Source organism: Aythya marila, assembly GCF_965140915.1.
Source record: "Aythya marila genome assembly, chromosome: 1".
In the NCBI taxonomy this organism is placed as follows: Eukaryota; Metazoa; Chordata; class Aves; order Anseriformes; family Anatidae; genus Aythya; species Aythya marila.
In genome coordinates this window covers 27,608,274-27,625,246 of record NC_139042.1, presented here as the reverse complement: position 1 = coordinate 27,625,246, position 16,973 = coordinate 27,608,274, and the positions used below count along the sequence as shown (strand labels likewise).

Genomic DNA, 16,973 nt, shown 5'->3' with positions numbered 1-16,973 from the left:
AGCTTTTCTGAATGTTTTATGCTGGATTTTCTGTCTAGTTACACCTAAAATAGTCAATTACAAGAATAAACTAAGGATAGTCTGAGTAATGACTCCAAATTCACAATCATAAAATAGAGGACTGGAAAACAGTAGGACAAAAAAATATATATATAAACCATTTATTGTATTGCAACCTCCTCCCCAAAATAAAACAGAATTTGGCAGTCTTCTGTTGAAGAAGATTCATCATTTCTGTGCTCTGAAGAAAAAACTTCAAATGTGGCTGGAAAACAGTCTTTTGTTAAAGACATTTCTGTTACTGCTTACAAGACAGTCTGTCCCATTTTGCATATGGTACAAATGGACAAATCCATAAAATCTCATTTTTATAAAATTTAGTACAGACTTTGTAGAATTAAGGAGCAGCAGCCTTTGAATAATGTGTGCATGATGAGTATGTTCCTACTCCAAAGTCTGACCATTATGTTAAAAGCTAATATATTTATTCTGACTTTTTTTTTTTTATAAATCAAAGATAAAAGGATTAAATGTATTTACATGTTTCCATGTATTTCGATTTTAATGTATTTAGATTTGTTTGTTTGTTTGTTTGTTTATAAATAGATTTATTTCCATGTATCTAGATTTAGATTTTCTAGATTTTAAAACGATTCTGGAGGTCAGCTTTTGTGCAAGTCCTCACTGGCTTCTGCAAGATGGAACCAGATGAGCACAGAGCTTATATTTTCCTAGTGGTCCAATGGAAAAAAATAAAATCTCACGTAAAGAACACTATTGTCAAGAAGTGTAAGAAAACAGCTTTGAGCAACTCGGGAAAATATTTTATTTACCTGTTCTTTCATTTCATTCTTTCTAGACATGTCCTGATGATGCAATTTGAGATGCTCTTCCATTATTTTCTGCTGCTGCATTTGGTCATGATATGGGTCAGCAGAGGATGGCCGCAGTCCCTGTAGGTGTACAAATAAATCCCAGAGCAAAGGAATTTTCATTTCGAATCCCTTTCATCAGGGCCTATTCAGTTCACTTTTCCTCTTCCCCTGAAGAGTGATGTATGACAAGCGTGTATTTTTGCAGGTAAGAGTCACAGTAGAATTTTACAATGCTATAGTTTGATACTAGAAAATAAAACCTCAAGATGACCATTGTAGAGCAGATAACAGACCCACCAGAGCAGAGCTTTCTATCTGACAGTGCCACAGTCTGTTGGAAAGACATCAATTCATCTTCAGGATTTTCAATCACTTTCTTTCACAGATTTTGTTCTACGGTTCAGTACTTACTAACCAGCTGTTTTTCCACTTTAATCTTGTACTGCTGGGCTTCAAAAAGCCTTTGAAGATATTCTGCAGGCCTGAGAGAAGAAAGCGATGTTCACATACTATATTTTATTTCACAGCTTCTATCTTCTGCACAAATAATTCTCTACCAGCTGTGTTTGTACTACATAAGTATGGATGGATAGATCAAATTTGTATAAATATGGACCAACAGTAAAATAACAAACAGAAAACATACTGACTCGGGCCATTCCCCTTGCTATTATTTTGGTTACATTAGTCTACTGAAGTGCAAAGCTCTTCTTCACCTTCTATTTGATAAATAGTACGTGAGACTGTTAGTGAAAATAAAGTTATTTTTCCTGATTCTCAAAATATTGATAAATCGTGGAATGGACAGACAATCTCAAAAGTAAAAATAAAAGATTCTACCTCTGCTTTGTAAAAGAAAGGCTTTAAAGTACACAGACTGCTGGAGAACATGCCTTTATATCTGAAACCAAAATGTAAGCTCTGCAGGAAGACAACATTTGCGTGGCCTGCCTCCTACTCTGTTCCCTGAAGTACAGAACAGCTTTTGCTCTTTAGATCTTTCTGATGCTGGTGGGAAGGAAAGACAGTGCTTATCTTGAGTTTTACTCCACATCTAGTGAAACGCTGAGATTGGGGAGACATTTTGATAATAAAATTTCAAACATCAGGAAAATGCATTCAGAACAGAAAGAGGAGTTACACTGTCCAATAAACTTAAGTAAAAAAAAATATCAAAGAACAAGCAGAGAAGGAATTATACTGAATGAGTTAATCGGGAAGGCTGATAACTCCAAACATGCAGAACTGTTCACTACTAATAAATAGTGAGAAAGGTTTACCCGTCAGGTAGGGGGGGTGGAGGTGCAACTTGTCCTTTTTGTTTATAGTATTCCTCAACTCTTTGGCTGATGTGAGAAAGGTCATAATGTGCATTACGTTTCCTCTGCAGGTTGTCAAGTTTATCATAGTAATGACCGTAATGGCCATGCGCTCTGATATTTTCTGGCCTTTCTGCCATCTTAAATCTGGAGCTCTGTGGCTGAAAATACAATAAAGAATGTTAATTGCCCCATATTCATTTGTATCAGTACCAGTGTGAATTATTTGCTGTCCTCCCCATGATGAGCTGCATGGTAATTCAGGCTGTGTACAGTAGAGTTAGTGTTATGTTCCCCAAGCCTTTTCTCAAATAAAGCAGAAACTTCCTAATTTACTACATACAGAGTGTGTTTAATCTTACTGTGGTCTCTCCCTTTTTCCCTGTTCCATCAGCTCCTGTGGTGAAGCAGCAGCCCACGCTGTGCGAGTCAGTCAGCGCGGGGCTTTGTACCCTGCACCTTGGCTGCCCTTGAGCCACGCCATCGTTCTGAAGCCCAAAGCACTGAGTTAATTCCAGGAGAGCTTTATTTTGACATGTGACAGCGAGGGCAACCTGGGAGGTAGTTGTGGGCCATAAGCATGCAGACTGCTGCTTTCAGGGAAGCACTGTGCTCGTGCATAAACTCTTTGATTATGTGCCTGTGGGAGCTTGCCTTTGATTCCTCCAAGTCCTTACTGTGATGAGACATTCCTGTATTTCTGCTTTGTGACAAGGCTGTCTTTTCCATCTCATAAGAACAATGAAGAGAAAGGTGATTGTCTAGCTGCTGCTGCACGACAAAATAGAACTGCAGTATGACATCCACAAACATTTCCTTGGTGGGAGACTAAAAATTATTATGTGGTGTATGAGCAAAATGCAGAATATTGCTTATTTTTTTTACATAAAATCAGCTCGGTATCCCTTCCTTAGATGGTAAATACATTAGTTATTGCTCCTTAGAAACACTGAAAATAAGCTCATCTACCTACAGCATAGTCCAGATTATATAGATTATATAGTCCAGCACAATATAGATTCCTATCTATAGAAGAAAATTTTCTACTGCCAGTAATGATCCCAAGGAAGAGGGAATTTCAGGGAGTGTACGTGTTGTCCCTTCCTGAATGAAGTTTTAGAGTACGGTATCCAGAAGTACGGCAATCTCGAGCAGTAGGGAAAACAAATCAGACCATCTGTCCTGGTTTCAGTTAGCACAGAATTAATTTTCTTCCTAGTAGCTGGTGGAATGCTGTGTTTTGGCTTAGAATGAGAAGAGTGCTGATAACACCCCGATGCTTTAATTGTTGCAGAGCAGTGCTTATACTAAGCCAAGGACATCTCAGCCTTTGCTCTGTCCTGCCAACGGGCAGGCTGGGGGGTGCAGTAAGAGCTGGGAGGGGACAGACCCAGGACAGGTGACCCAAACTAGCCAAAGGGGTATTCCATACCATCTGACGTCATGCTAAACAATATATAGGGGTGGCTAGCCGGGGGGAGGGGGCCGGACTGCTCGGGGTTAGGCTGGGCATCGGTCAGCGGGTGGTGAGCAATTGCATTGTGCATCACTTGTTTGTACATACTATTATTACTTTCGTATTATCACCATTGTATCATCATTATTATTATTATTATTATTATTTTCCTGTCTTATTAAACTGTCTTTATCTCAACTCACGGGCTTCACTTTCCATTTCTCTCCCCCGTCCCAGAGAGGGAGGGGGGAGGGTGAGCGAACGGCTGCGTGGTGTTTAGCTGCCAGCCGGGTTAAACCACGACACCATCTAAATAAGAGGGTTGAGCACCATGAGCAACGAAGCTTGCACTCTTTCTCCCCTCCAAGAAAGTCTGCAGCAAAGAAGATATACCCCTGGTGGAAGAGGTTCAGGGTAGAGAATACAAGAGCAAACTGGACAGAAGTAAGTCCACTGGCCCTGATGGGATGTACCCACCAGTGCTGAGGCAGCTGGCAAATGTCATTGCGAAGCCACCGTCTATTATTGGCTTTGACTGATTATGGCACCTGTGAGAGGAAAGCAGATGCCAATCTTATCTTCAAAAAGGGCAGGAAGGGGGACTCATGAAACTACAGGCCCCACTGTCCTGGAAACCATTTCCAGACATGTAAAAGACAAGAAGGTGTTCAGGAGTAGTCAGCACGGATTCACAAAGGGAAGGTCATGCTTGACTGACCTGATGGCCTTCTACAAGGAAATGAGCAGCTTGGAAGACAAAGGGAGAGCAGTGGGAACTGCCGGCCTTCTCTCCACTACTTTCTGATGCCGTCTCCCAAAAGATCCTCATAGAGAAGCTGATGAAGTGTGGGCTGGATGAGCAGAGAAGTAGGTTGAAAACTGGCTGGCTCCAGAGGCGATCATGTTGCAAAGCCCAGCTGGAGGCCAGTAGCTGGCAGCATACCCCAGGGGTCAATACTGGGCCCAATCCTCCTTCACATCTCTGGTAACGATCTGGGTGATGGGCAGTGTGCTTTCAGCAAGATGCTGATGACAAGAACCTGGGGAGAGTGGCTGACATGCCAGGGGTCATGCTGTCGTCCAGAGGGACCTCAGCAGGCCGGAGAAATGGGCTGACAGGAACCTCCTGGAGTTCAGCAAGGGGAAGTGCAAAGTCCTGCACCTGGGGAGGAACAACCCCAGGCATCAGCACAGGCTGGGGGCGCCCAGCAAGGAAGAGGGCCTGTGGGTGCTGGTGGACAAGCTGAACATGAAAACTTGTGGCAAGAAAAGGCTAACGGTATCCTGGGTCGTGTTAGGCAAAGTATTGCAGCAGGTCAAGGCACAAAGTGAAACACAGCAAGTTCCAGCTGAAAATAAGCAAAACATTTTTTACTGTGAGGGTGACCTCACAGTAATAAAGAGAGAGGTTGTGGAATCTCAGTTCTTGGGGATGTTCAAAAGTCATATAGCCGTGGTCCTGGGCAAGTGGCTCTGGGTGTCCCTGCTTGGGCAGAGACATGGACAAGATGACCTCTATAGGTCCTTTCCAGTCTCAAATATTCTGTGATTCTGTGAACCCTGAAGCAACTCATTCAAAGCATGACACTATGCAAATAGCCCCACTACCCTGAAAAAAAACAACCACCTGTTTTCTTCATTTGGATGATGAAAGACTGTGGGAACATGTGATAACATGTTCACTGATAACATTACTGCATGTCTGGCAGATCGAAACACTGTGGACAAAATTCTGCCTCTGATTACAGCAGAGCACGATGAAAGGAAACTCAGCCAGCATCTCTGCACTTGCATGGATATGCACAAATGGAACTATGAGGAAAACCAAGTCCTGTGTTCTGCATTGGGCCAGCACTGTCCTCAGGCATCTAAGTGACTGCTCGAGGGCTGCAGTTCTGGGAATTCCACAGATCTCTACCATCAGCTAATCTACCCTAACTGCAGCATGCAATTACTGCTGGAAGCTCCCGGATCCCAACTGTGCTTTGCTCTAGTTTGTCAGCACCCACGAGAGTGCTACACACTCTTGAAGGTGGGAAGTGATACCAAGTAAGAGGCTGGAGACAGCACACAGCCTGAGGAAACAATGAGGTAGAAAATGAGGGAGGGACACAGGTCATTGTGAGGAATTGGGGCTTTCTGCTGTAAGGTTTTATCCCAGTTTGTTTTAATCGTATCTGAAACGAGGGCACTGGGCACCACTGGTTTTGCCCACGAATGGGCCCTCAGGAGGTGTGACATAAAAGAATCGGTACATTTGCTTTTATGGCAGAAATACAAGCCCAAAGTTCATTTGCCTGTGTGTAAACATAAATGCAAAGCGTGCCTGACTGCTTTTGTTACAAAGGACCAGGCTGAAGCAGCCTAAACTCTGTGTTTCCCACTTAGGCTTTCTAAAACACCTCTTCTGAGACTTCTGGAGTCCTTAACTGTCTCCACTGACCTGGTGTAGGCATTAGGTTGGATTTAATGTATCTTAAAGAAGCCTTCTAAAGGACCTCTTCTAGCAGCAGGAATTTGCCTTCTAAGATAATTCAATGTTATCAGCAATGTGGATGCACTCTACCTGAGGCTGCTGCCCTCCTGATGGTTTCCATTCATTTCTTTGAAAGAATCCCTGTGTCTCAACAGGCGCCACCATTCCAGATTCTGAAGGAACTCGGTCTTGCACTCTCCTTTTTTGAAGCTTACATTCTTTTTAAAAATAAAAGATTAGCAAGTTACCTTCTGTGCTTTCTACAAGATTTCAGTTCTCTCCTTTTTTTTTTTTTTTTAATTTCCAAATTTTTCTGAAGCTCTTGTATCCAAATGTGCAGCAAAGACTATTGGAGAAAGTTATCACCATCGAGTATATCACAACTAGCAAACGTTAGTGTAGAACCAGTGTTAAAATCATTAAATATTATCTTTACCTTGTATCAGCTTGGCTCCAGGCTGTGATGCTGAAGGCTTTCTTCTATATATCAAAGTGAGACTGAGTTCTTCCTGTGTTAACTATCAACAAAAAAGTATCAGACAGAACTGTTTATAACACAATACACCTTTCTCTCTTGGCAAGCAGCAGTACAAGGCACTCACCTCAGGGGGCAAAAATCTGAGAACAAGCTTCTGCAAGAAGGGCTTCCTCAAAATAGAATTCACCGATGGTCGATCTCTTGGAGATACTTTAAACAACTGGGAAATTAACGCCCTCAGATCATACGAATATTTGGGAGACACGGGCTGAAAATATCCTCTGCAAATCTTCAGCACAAGCTGGTGCAAGCTACTGCCTTCAAACTTAATCAATGAAAACAACAGAAAGAGGACAATAAGTACTGCTGATTGGAAATGATGGACTAAACACCCAAATTTGAAAAGGGTACTTGTGGACAGAAGCCCTGTGCTATGCAATCTCTTCACAAACAATTTCTCCCTATCCATAGTTTGCTGTGGGAGATTAACAGAACCACTCTCTGATTGTACTTGCTGGTTACGTTCTCCTAGTTTAAGCTCCATGACTCAGCAGGTCTGATAGCTTTGGCACTTGGAAGAGGTTTTTCATAGTGTCACATGTCGTACAGTGTCATACAATAACACAGACACACTTCTTCCAGAATTAAACATCATGATTTTTGCCAAAAGCTGTTCAGCAGAGACGCACATACATACTGCTTGCAGAGGGTTCACCTTTAAAACCTCGGTTCCCACAATTTAGCCTCTGTGGTCTGTGTTCTCTCAGGATCCAGGATACAACCTGATTTTTAACAACTGATGCCACTCAGCTGACTCAGTCCTCTCTGGTCAGACGATCTCTTAATACATCAGCATCAATCTAATTTTTAGGGCCTAAGACAGGCAAAACTAATTTTGAAAGCAACAGTTTTCTAAAATTATCATTGTATTTACTTGGATAATTTGAAGGTGTTGTAACCCAAATTTGCTCTTGCATTTCCCTTCTACATCAGCATCTAGTTCCTGCCTTCAAATTAAAAAAAAAAAAAAAAGGCAGCAATATGAAATAGAATAGCTAATATTCATAAGAAGAAATTATGATTTTTTTCTCACTTTGTGAAATCTGGAATATTCCTCCCTTGTTCTCAGCTCAGCACAACTGCTCTCCCTGCCAGTGCTGCTCTGCCAGCTTTGATCACATTGATGCCCAGGTCAACTTAGATTGGGCCCAGGAATCCGACCCTTTTCCTGTTGTTGGGATTAGTCTCTGCTTCGCTCCCTTCTCCACATTCACAGGCTGAGGATTACTTGAGGCTTAGATCATACAGAGGACAGCACAGCTTCCTAAAGATGCTATCTCAGTTATCTTTTGACATGAATGTGCTTCCAAACAAAATACGACCTCTAGGAAAATGTTTCGTGAGACTTGAAATGCTCTCCGGGGAAATGTAGGTTTCAAACTCTTTAGCGAGTACAGATTGGTGTTTTCAAATAGAAATGAATAAAATGATGTGCCTAAAGCCTTGAAGTACAGCTTTAATTCTTTCCATCTGCCTTTTCAGAAAGTATAGTACTTATTTAAGAGTAAATATATGTTCGACAGACTTATATATACACATAAAAATTCTAGAAATACAATATAATATATTGTATTATAGTTTGCTCAAAAAATTCAATACAAAATATTAAACACTGGCATTCTTTAATATCAAGAAGTAAATTGAAAATAATACTAGTAGCTGTCTATGAATATTGTTATAACTACATATATTCCAGGCTGTTCACTCTATTTTCAATAATATGATATTGATCTGATTCTAAGATACTTACAGGATGCTTTAGTGCACATAGCTCATAGAGCACACAGCCAAGAGACCAAATATCTCTGTAAATAAAAGGAATTCAGGTTTCAGGAAAAGCCTATAATATTTTCATAGATGTAATCAATTTTTTTTTCAGCTCTCAAATTTACTAGCATCATTCCAATGAAGATTAATATTGGTCCAACTTTTGACATTTCTTAGTATGCAGTGAAAAGAAAACCTTAGATTTCTTTTTTTTTGTTGTGGCACCAATGTTTCTACAGTACCTAACCAGGTACTATTATTATTATTGGAAGAGGCACAGGATATAAACGATGCCTGCTTAATATTCCTAGCAGGATTGAAGAGCAAAGCTACCTCTAGCTGATGCATGTGAAATTCCTGGTGCCCTGCAGAAATACAGATTTAAACCATGACATCATTTACGTTAAGTTCTCTTGTGCCTGCACGCCCTCATGAACAAGAATATAATGAAAACTGAGAGACTCACGTTTTATTGTTATACGGTTGATTTTCACAGATCTCAGGTGACAGATAATAAGGGGTCCCTACACAGGTATAGGCAAACTCCATAGTGCTGATGAAACACAGTGAATAAAAAGGTTTACACGTTGAAAAAGTCTGCAAGCAATTGAGTTAAGAGCCCGTGAGGGTTTTTATTTCTGCTCTCAAAATAGTTGAATAATAGCATAATTGAATAATGAAACAACCAAAGAAAGACTAAAGTACTTCCCATTTCTGTGTAAAAATGACCAACTATCTTAACAGTGTTTGCATTTCAACAGAAATCGTGAGAATTCTCTTTTCCCCACTTTTCACCAGCATTGCAATCAACATTTGCAAGGAACGATGATCATTAACACATAATTCTGAAAGCTGTCAACCACACCTCAAAGTATTAGAAGCCTCCAACATACTCATTGAAATAAGATCGTAGGTGCCAGTCAGTCATGCAAGCTAGAAACTGTGGAAGGAGGAACAACTGTCCAGAAACTAAAGCAGGAGTAAATGAATTCTATTTCCATCTTTGCTGCTGACTTGTAATGTAGGTATAGCAAATATAAAAAACTTGTTGGATTCATTTCACTTGCTTTTAGTTATTTACACTGTGGATGTCATCAAGGGTCACTGGGAAGTCAGTGGAGAGAAAAAGAATCACAGAGTGATTCCTCTCACTCTACAGCAGGTGTCAATAAAAGCTGAATGTCACCCTCCTTATTGAGGATATGAAATCTGACTGCCAGAGCTGTCAAGGATACCTAACAGAAAATAAAAGTATTGGGCACTATCTGTAATTCGGAAGTGGAGAATGGCAATGAAAATGCCTTTGTGTATCACAGGGGATGGGAGGAAGAGGGACTGAGAAAACTAATTCACTTGTTACATGTGAAAAAGTACATTCAAGCTCCAAATATTTTTGTTTCTGAAGTCCCAGATACCTATTAAATACTCCTCAAAATGCCCAGACTTGCACATTCACATTCTGAGGTTTACTTTCAGCAAAACTTCCCAGCTCTGATGCACCACCAAACTTTCAACGTTATCTAGGCCTCATTCCAAAGCAACCTGATGGGGCCTTGACAGAAATTACCTATGCTGTACATTCACCTGAAGAATGCATTAAGGTATTTTATACCAGTACATAGTTAAGTAAGTCTGAAGAGAGTGCATAAATTGTCTATGCTGGTTAAAGTCTTTATTGTGTAGACAGGAATGTGATTCAGCTTGGATTAATTTAATTTGGGGATAGGGAAAGATGCAACAAGTGAATTGCAGCAGGTGGAGTACAAAGCAACTGAGAAGAACTGACAATAGAAGGACAATCTGCAAAATGATCATCAGAGGAAATTACATTTCCACAAACCGTGGAACTTCATTGCCATGAGATCCTGCCAAGGTCACAGATATCAAGAAGCTCAAAAAGAGATCAAGTTCAAGCATTGTCCTTTTGTTAGCATGTTAGGCATGTTTTGACCATGTCAAAAAGCACTCTCCTAGACAATGTCTGGCCACTTTGTAGGTTAGGCCAACCTTGTCCCCAGAGCCAATAAAGAAAAGACTTCTCTTTGGCAGAAGTTTAGCCAGAGGGATGCAAGCCGTGACATATCATTTACTCTAAGGGCCAGGGAAGAATGGGTTCTGGCCTTTTTTGGTTTGTTTGTTTGTTGTTTTTTTTTTAGTATAGGCACAGTTTTGAAGAACATACTAAGAAACGAAATAGTACGACCTGAACAAACTCTTTTCTTACACTATTTCCAAACATTTAATGCTGTTCACTGCTCTTTCTTTTCATGAAGCACCAGAAGTGATTACCAAGCACTGCAAAAACAGTTGCACCTCCAGAGTTTCTCAATGTCAGTTCCATAAGGAACAGGAAAAGATTGAGGGAGAGACCCTCTACCAAGAGTCCAGTTACAAGGATCTGTGGTTATGTTCAGGATGGCACATTTTAGGATACCAGAAAAAACATATAGTGACAGACCCCTGATATCCTAGACCAAGCACAGCCCACAAACAATTTGCACATTCAGGTTGCATTCTGAACATTCAGAAATAGGTACATTTGGTGTAGATCATAGACTAATGAAAGAGGTGCTTACTTGGTCAACTGTCTTGCTATGCCAAAGTCCCCAAGCTTTGCTATCCTTCCATTATTGCTAAGAAAAATGTTCTGCAAACAAAGAAGAAACTGGTGTGCAAAAATTAAACATGGCACAGCTTCTCAAGTCTTTTGACATGATAAAATCACCCCCCTTCCAGTTCTAGTTTTACTACCTGTGCTTTTACATCTCTGTGTAAAATCTTCCTGTCGTGAATATGCTTCAGGCCCAAGGAGATCTGCACAAACCAACTCAAAATCTGCGGTGAAAGACAAAAGGAATAGATATCTGATAAATTTGATATGTGGATAAATTGGCATGGCTCTAATCTCCAGCAGGACATTTTAATGAAATATGTACAACAAAGACAACTACAAAATCTAAAACATGTCAATCACACACACCATGGAATAGTAGGAAACAATATTTTTGTATGAGTAAAATGAATGCCATAGTTTTACTTTCCTTTCTCAGTACTATCAGGGAACTAAATGAAAATAAATACCTATTCCCACTTTCTGTATCCCAGTGAAGTTTTCACTATGACAAGACTGAAGCAAGGACTGAAGAATCATGTCAAAGAGTTAAGAACACTAGACCATTATTTAGAAATTAGTTCAAAAAACAAGCCATAAATGGGTGGTGTCTTAATCCTCAGCAGTGTAAGTCATGCATTTATAATATTTGTAATCATACCAAATGTGATCTGGGAAAGAAGAAATAGAGGATGAAGGTCTGAAATGTGATTAAACAATGTAGGTATGAAGAAACTTGTGATAGTAAGTAATCACAACAGTTCAACCTTGCCCCAGGACAACTCTTAAGCATGTATTCAATTCCAGATATACGTGATTTATTGAGTAAGGGCTGCTGGACTTAATTCAGAAACAAAAGTAAGATGTGCTTACACACTCCTATCTTAAGGACAATTGATGATCATGGAAAATTTTAATTCAAGTAATAATCTTCTATCTAGTAATGCTTAACATTTCACAGATGATTTCCTGAATAGGGCTGATGTCATAAATTAGACTTTCTTAGGCATACACTTGAAAATATAAAGATTTTTTAACAAAGTTATGTTAAATTTTTTGCTCTCTGTTCTTGATTGTCAGATGCATCTTTAGTTTCTATGATCCTTTCTTTTGTCTGTAATTCCTTTGTCTTTCTTTGGATATGCCACATTCTGTCTCGGCAAGGTTTTTTTGTGCGTTGGTTCCCTGTTTTGTCTTTTCGTGATCTGTGATTTTGTCCTCTTTTTATTTTCTCTCATGTTCTCTCTGCCTTTATTATGACTCCCAATTGGATCATAAAATTCACCACTGCTGAACCAGCAATTCACTTTCAACTGACTTCTACACTAAGGAGTTTCTCTTTTCCTACTGAAGCGAGAAAAAATGTCACAAAATTTCCTTTTTTCTTTTTTTTCCCACTTCTATGCTTTAGAGTAGATTTCCACTAACACGTTAGATATTGTCTGTCTAGTATCTAGGTAAGTTTTCATTGCAACTGCAAAAGTGAAAAACTGCACAAAATTAAATATCCTTAGCGTTCCGAATACTAAGTCCAACATATAAGAGAAGATTTCCTTCAGAAAGCTAAAGTTAGTTAAAAGATGAAGGAATAAGTGAAGGACTAGTAGGAAATTCTGTTTCTGAGAACTGCAATACCTCTCACATGCGCCTATTTACAAACTGAAATACCTGTGAACATGCTCCAAAAGCAGTCAGAATCCTGGCCTTGTTTCTCTGTGTCAGTTAAACAATTTAAATGGCATCAGAGAATTCTTGCCCCAAATAAAATGAATGAGAGATTTACCACTGACTAGTATAAATCATGATATACTACGATGTAAATAGCAGAAAAGAATGAAAAATTCATATATAATACATCCCCTAACACCTCTAAAACACCTTGTAAAAGTAAAAATAAAGCTGTTCTGGCTAAGCAGGTATACTACTAAGAAAAAGTGCCTCCAGTACAGAAGGAGCAATGGAAAGAATATAATTGGCATCAAAATACTGTCAATAAATTAATTTAAGATCTTAAACAAGTCTAAAAGGAAACTCTAAATTCCCACTAAAACTATCAGTTTCTTTATAACGTTCAGTTTTTATAAAAGGTCAGAAAAGAAACAGTAGCAAGCACTGCATAATTCAATGTGTTTTACATAAACCATCCTTTCCTCTAAAGGTAACTTCTTTCACCTGGTCCTCATCAAACAGTACTCCATGCTGCATATTTATCCGCTTCATTAAATCTCCACCATCGCAGTATTCCATCATGATATACAGCTTGTTGTTTTCTGAAAGGAAAAGTATTTCTTTCCTTTATTCCTTTATTCCTCATTAATACAGCAATAAATTATTAAATTTCACCTGAAACATACATTAATTGCATGCTCTCTATGGACACTAGCCTTCACCTTTGCTTCACAGGCCCTCCAAAATCCTGCATGAACCTGTGCTGGAAAGCCACTCCACTCCCTCCCTCATTCCCAAAGTCCAAGCCAAACCTTTTCTGCAACCTTACTGATACCCCAAGATATGTTTTATTTCCTATTTTCCTATTTTTCCTAGTTTCTCATTAATTTTATCTCCTATTTGCTGCTGTGCTCAAAAGCTCTCTTCTTCTATTGCAGCTCCTGAGAAGGTTTCACAAAACTCTGGACCTCTGTTGAAGGTCAAGATTAAAGTTCAAGGGAGGCAATGCAAACACCTCAGGATCTAGTGTTTGCTTCACAGTACTTTTGGTCCCACCCACCCACAAGGAGAAATAAAGTACTGACTGAACCTGGTACCTTGTGTTCATTTTTAGGAGTCGGCACCTAGCCCCACTGATAAGTAAGGTGCTGGGGATAGGTTTATGGTTGGGCAATACGAACAAACTAGTTTCTGCTGCCTTTCACTCCTATAGTCGCAAATAAAACAAAAATGTTAAAAGTAAACCTTGCAAAGAAGCAAAGAAGGTTACTATATTTGCATGCTTCATCTTGGCCAGAAGAATGACTTCTTTCTGTGAGGCTTCTTTTTCTTTCACAGGCATCTACAAAGAATTAAGGAACTACATGCTAGCAATGATGCATTTAAGTTACTTCAAAAATAGCTGTCAAATTGTGCCAAGGTGATGCAGAAATACTAGAACATATGATGTACATACATTTGCAGCATATGTTTGTAAATATACTGGACAATTCTATTAAAATGTCCTCTTTCATTTACAAAAGTAAGTTTCTTAGTCTCATTCTTAAGAAATAATTTTGAAATGTAATCCTTAAAGATTCAAAAATCAAAAGGTGAAAATAAAGACACACACAATCAACCATATAAATGACATACCACATACTAGAAAGACACACTCTACCGCATAAGAAAAATCATACTACTTTGAAGTCAGAATTTTCTGTAACCACCTCTTGGTTCTTAAACAACTTGGATAAGTAATAACACTCTATTAATTTAAATTTTTCTATTTTGCATACATCAAAATATGAGATTAGAAATAACCAAATTACTGGTCCTGAACACAGAGAAAACATTTTTTATTTAGTTGTCATTACTAGCATATCAATTTTTCTGGGTTTGAATCTGAAGGTTATGTAGCTTTTCCTAGAACTGACACATAAAAATTCATGCTTCTGTTATGATTCTCTCATACATTTGAAGTTCACTAGTGCAACACAGAGTGTAAGAGCTGTCACAAGCATGTAGACACTCACTGAAATTGACTGCTGAATTCCCTGTACTGAAATCATATGGAGTTTAACTGCATGTCTTTTTGGAACTAGATCTAGGAGTGACATTACTCTGATTACCCAAGCTAGCTACCCTAACCTACCTTTATAGCCCACAGAAAGAAACACGGAGCTTATGGACCAATCCACCTTCTTCTGAAACAGAAGTCTAAAACAGCAAACAGCATCCCTTGTTCTCAAAGAAAGGGAATTAAGCCATGTAGCTGAGATAATGACAACTACAGAACGGACACTTCAAATTAGATGAAATGAATCAAAATGCCTTACACATAAATGAGAATCAGAAAGACTGGTGTGTATTACTCATACCTGAAAATATGAACTTTAAAAAAAAAAAAAGGAAAGAGTTTAGAGAAAAGTATCACAAAATCATGGCTTGTTATTTCAGTAGCAATAGTTTTGTTGTACTTGAATCATGTTATAAAGCTTAAATCAGGCAGTGTCATGTATGCTAGGTAAAGCTTTGAAAAAAAAATAAACTGTTAATATAAAATCACATAGTTAGTCTATGTTTTTAAAATTAGGCAGTCAAAGAGTACAGTCTTTGGAAAATTTATGTCACCAAGATGCAACTACAAATGTGACACCTAAGCTCATAGATTAGCTAAATGCAGTTGTCATAATTCTGTAAATAACTATTGTTATCATCCAGGTTTTGTTGTTTTACCTTAGTTAAATCAATCTCTTTGATGACACATTGTTCATTATCCATTTTTCCTTTTGCCAAGAATATTTTGCCATAAGATCCTTCTCCAATTTTCTTAAGGATTTCATATTTGTCCATGATGTCTTTATCTTAAAGCAGTGGCTAGAACAAAAGAGCCCCCAGATTAGTATTGCATGTAGTCAGTGCTAAAACATCTGAGTTTGTCTACTGAAATAGAAACTACTTTTAATGACTGTATTTTTTCCTCACATTTTTATCACATTTTTATTAATGATGCAGATTCGTCCTCAACATGTCATCTCCTGGAAGACTGCAAATTATCGTGGATCTGAACTTAAGCAGCAAGTTTGAGTGTCTCATAAAGGAAAGCATGAAACATTGTCCTAGCACACCCTAAAATTAAAAAATGAGAAGGCAGCAAAAGTATTATGGTGTGGTGTTATTACAGCGTTATGGTATGGTATCATTCTTGGAGGTCTTTTCCAACCTTAATGATTCTATGATTCTGGGAAGTTTGACGTTATTTATTGAAGTTAATGATGTTGCACACTTGTTCTCTTAATGGAAAACATAAAATTACAGTGTGTTTCTTGTTCAACTTTGGTAGAAAAGACCAAGTATTCTGGGTCATTACCACTGGGTATTCACAACCTATCCGCAAGCAAGCTTAGAGGGCTAATACACACGCACACTCCAAAACTGTTCTTGTTAGCCGGACTAAGTTTTAACCAGGAAGATTTGGTGACACACTGCACTTTTCCTATCAGGAAGGAAAGCCAGGCTCGGTAGCAGACCACCTCGGCCTGCGTGAAGCCATCTCCGCGGCCCGGGCCCCTTCCCGCCCTGCTGTGGCACCGTCGCCATGGCGACGCCACGCACCGGGGGGGCGGCCATGGCCGGGGCCTCCCTGGGGCGAGGCGCGGGCAGGGGGACGCGGTACCTGCGTGTGGCCGCCGCCTCCGGAGCCCCCGAGGCCAGCCCGAGGAAGAGGAGGAGGAGGAAGATGAAAGATGAGCAGCCTTCCCCGGCTGCCCTGCCCTCGGCGGGGTGTGGCGTCTGTGGCACTGCCCTCGCACCCCTCCGGGAGGAGGAGGCTGCATTGCCCCGCTGTGAGGGGCTTTAGGTGTGAGCAACGCAGGAGAAATAACAGCCCTGTTCCACATCTTGACATTTTCTAAAGCTTTTCGTATTCATTTTTCTCCTGTATTATTTAACACAGTCCAGAAGCACCTCCCAGGGAGAACTGTACTGGGGTCATGTCTACACTTCCCTGTCAGGCTTCTCATCACTATTTAGTAGCCAACAGCCAGCCAAAATAGCACCATTAAACTTAAATTACACATAATGCGTCCTGCAGAAGTTTATCTCCTTATCAAAATGGGGAAAATTGCCCTTTTTAGTGAACAAATGAGGTTTCTTCCACACATGCAAATGGCATATATAAAAATCTTGTCATTGAAGCCAAAAGTTCACCCTCAGGTATTGTCAGAGGACTAATAGCTGCATGAACTATACCTCAAATAATTAGCATAGCTAAATGTTTTC

General features: G+C 39.6%; 1 protein-coding gene across 1 annotated transcript in view; it reads right to left on the bottom strand.

The window, feature by feature from the left end:
• The window catches only part of NEK5 (NIMA related kinase 5), a gene marked incomplete at both ends in the record, with an annotated part of 32,199 nt that extends 16,654 nt beyond the window's left edge, over nucleotides 1-15,545 (bottom strand). Inside the window, 13 exons of the mRNA XM_082751746.1 lie at nucleotides 834-953; nucleotides 1,291-1,357; nucleotides 2,156-2,355; nucleotides 6,217-6,344; nucleotides 6,563-6,635; nucleotides 6,729-6,929; nucleotides 8,415-8,469; nucleotides 8,898-8,984; nucleotides 11,008-11,078; nucleotides 11,183-11,266; nucleotides 13,215-13,312; nucleotides 13,956-14,052; nucleotides 15,429-15,545. Of these exons, the coding sequence (XP_082607872.1) occupies nucleotides 834-953; nucleotides 1,291-1,357; nucleotides 2,156-2,355; nucleotides 6,217-6,344; nucleotides 6,563-6,635; nucleotides 6,729-6,929; nucleotides 8,415-8,469; nucleotides 8,898-8,984; nucleotides 11,008-11,078; nucleotides 11,183-11,266; nucleotides 13,215-13,312; nucleotides 13,956-14,052; nucleotides 15,429-15,545 (1,398 nt within the window). The remainder of the gene's footprint in view (nucleotides 1-833; nucleotides 954-1,290; nucleotides 1,358-2,155; nucleotides 2,356-6,216; nucleotides 6,345-6,562; nucleotides 6,636-6,728; nucleotides 6,930-8,414; nucleotides 8,470-8,897; nucleotides 8,985-11,007; nucleotides 11,079-11,182; nucleotides 11,267-13,214; nucleotides 13,313-13,955; nucleotides 14,053-15,428) is intronic.
• Between the last annotated feature and the right edge of the window lie 1,428 nt (nucleotides 15,546-16,973).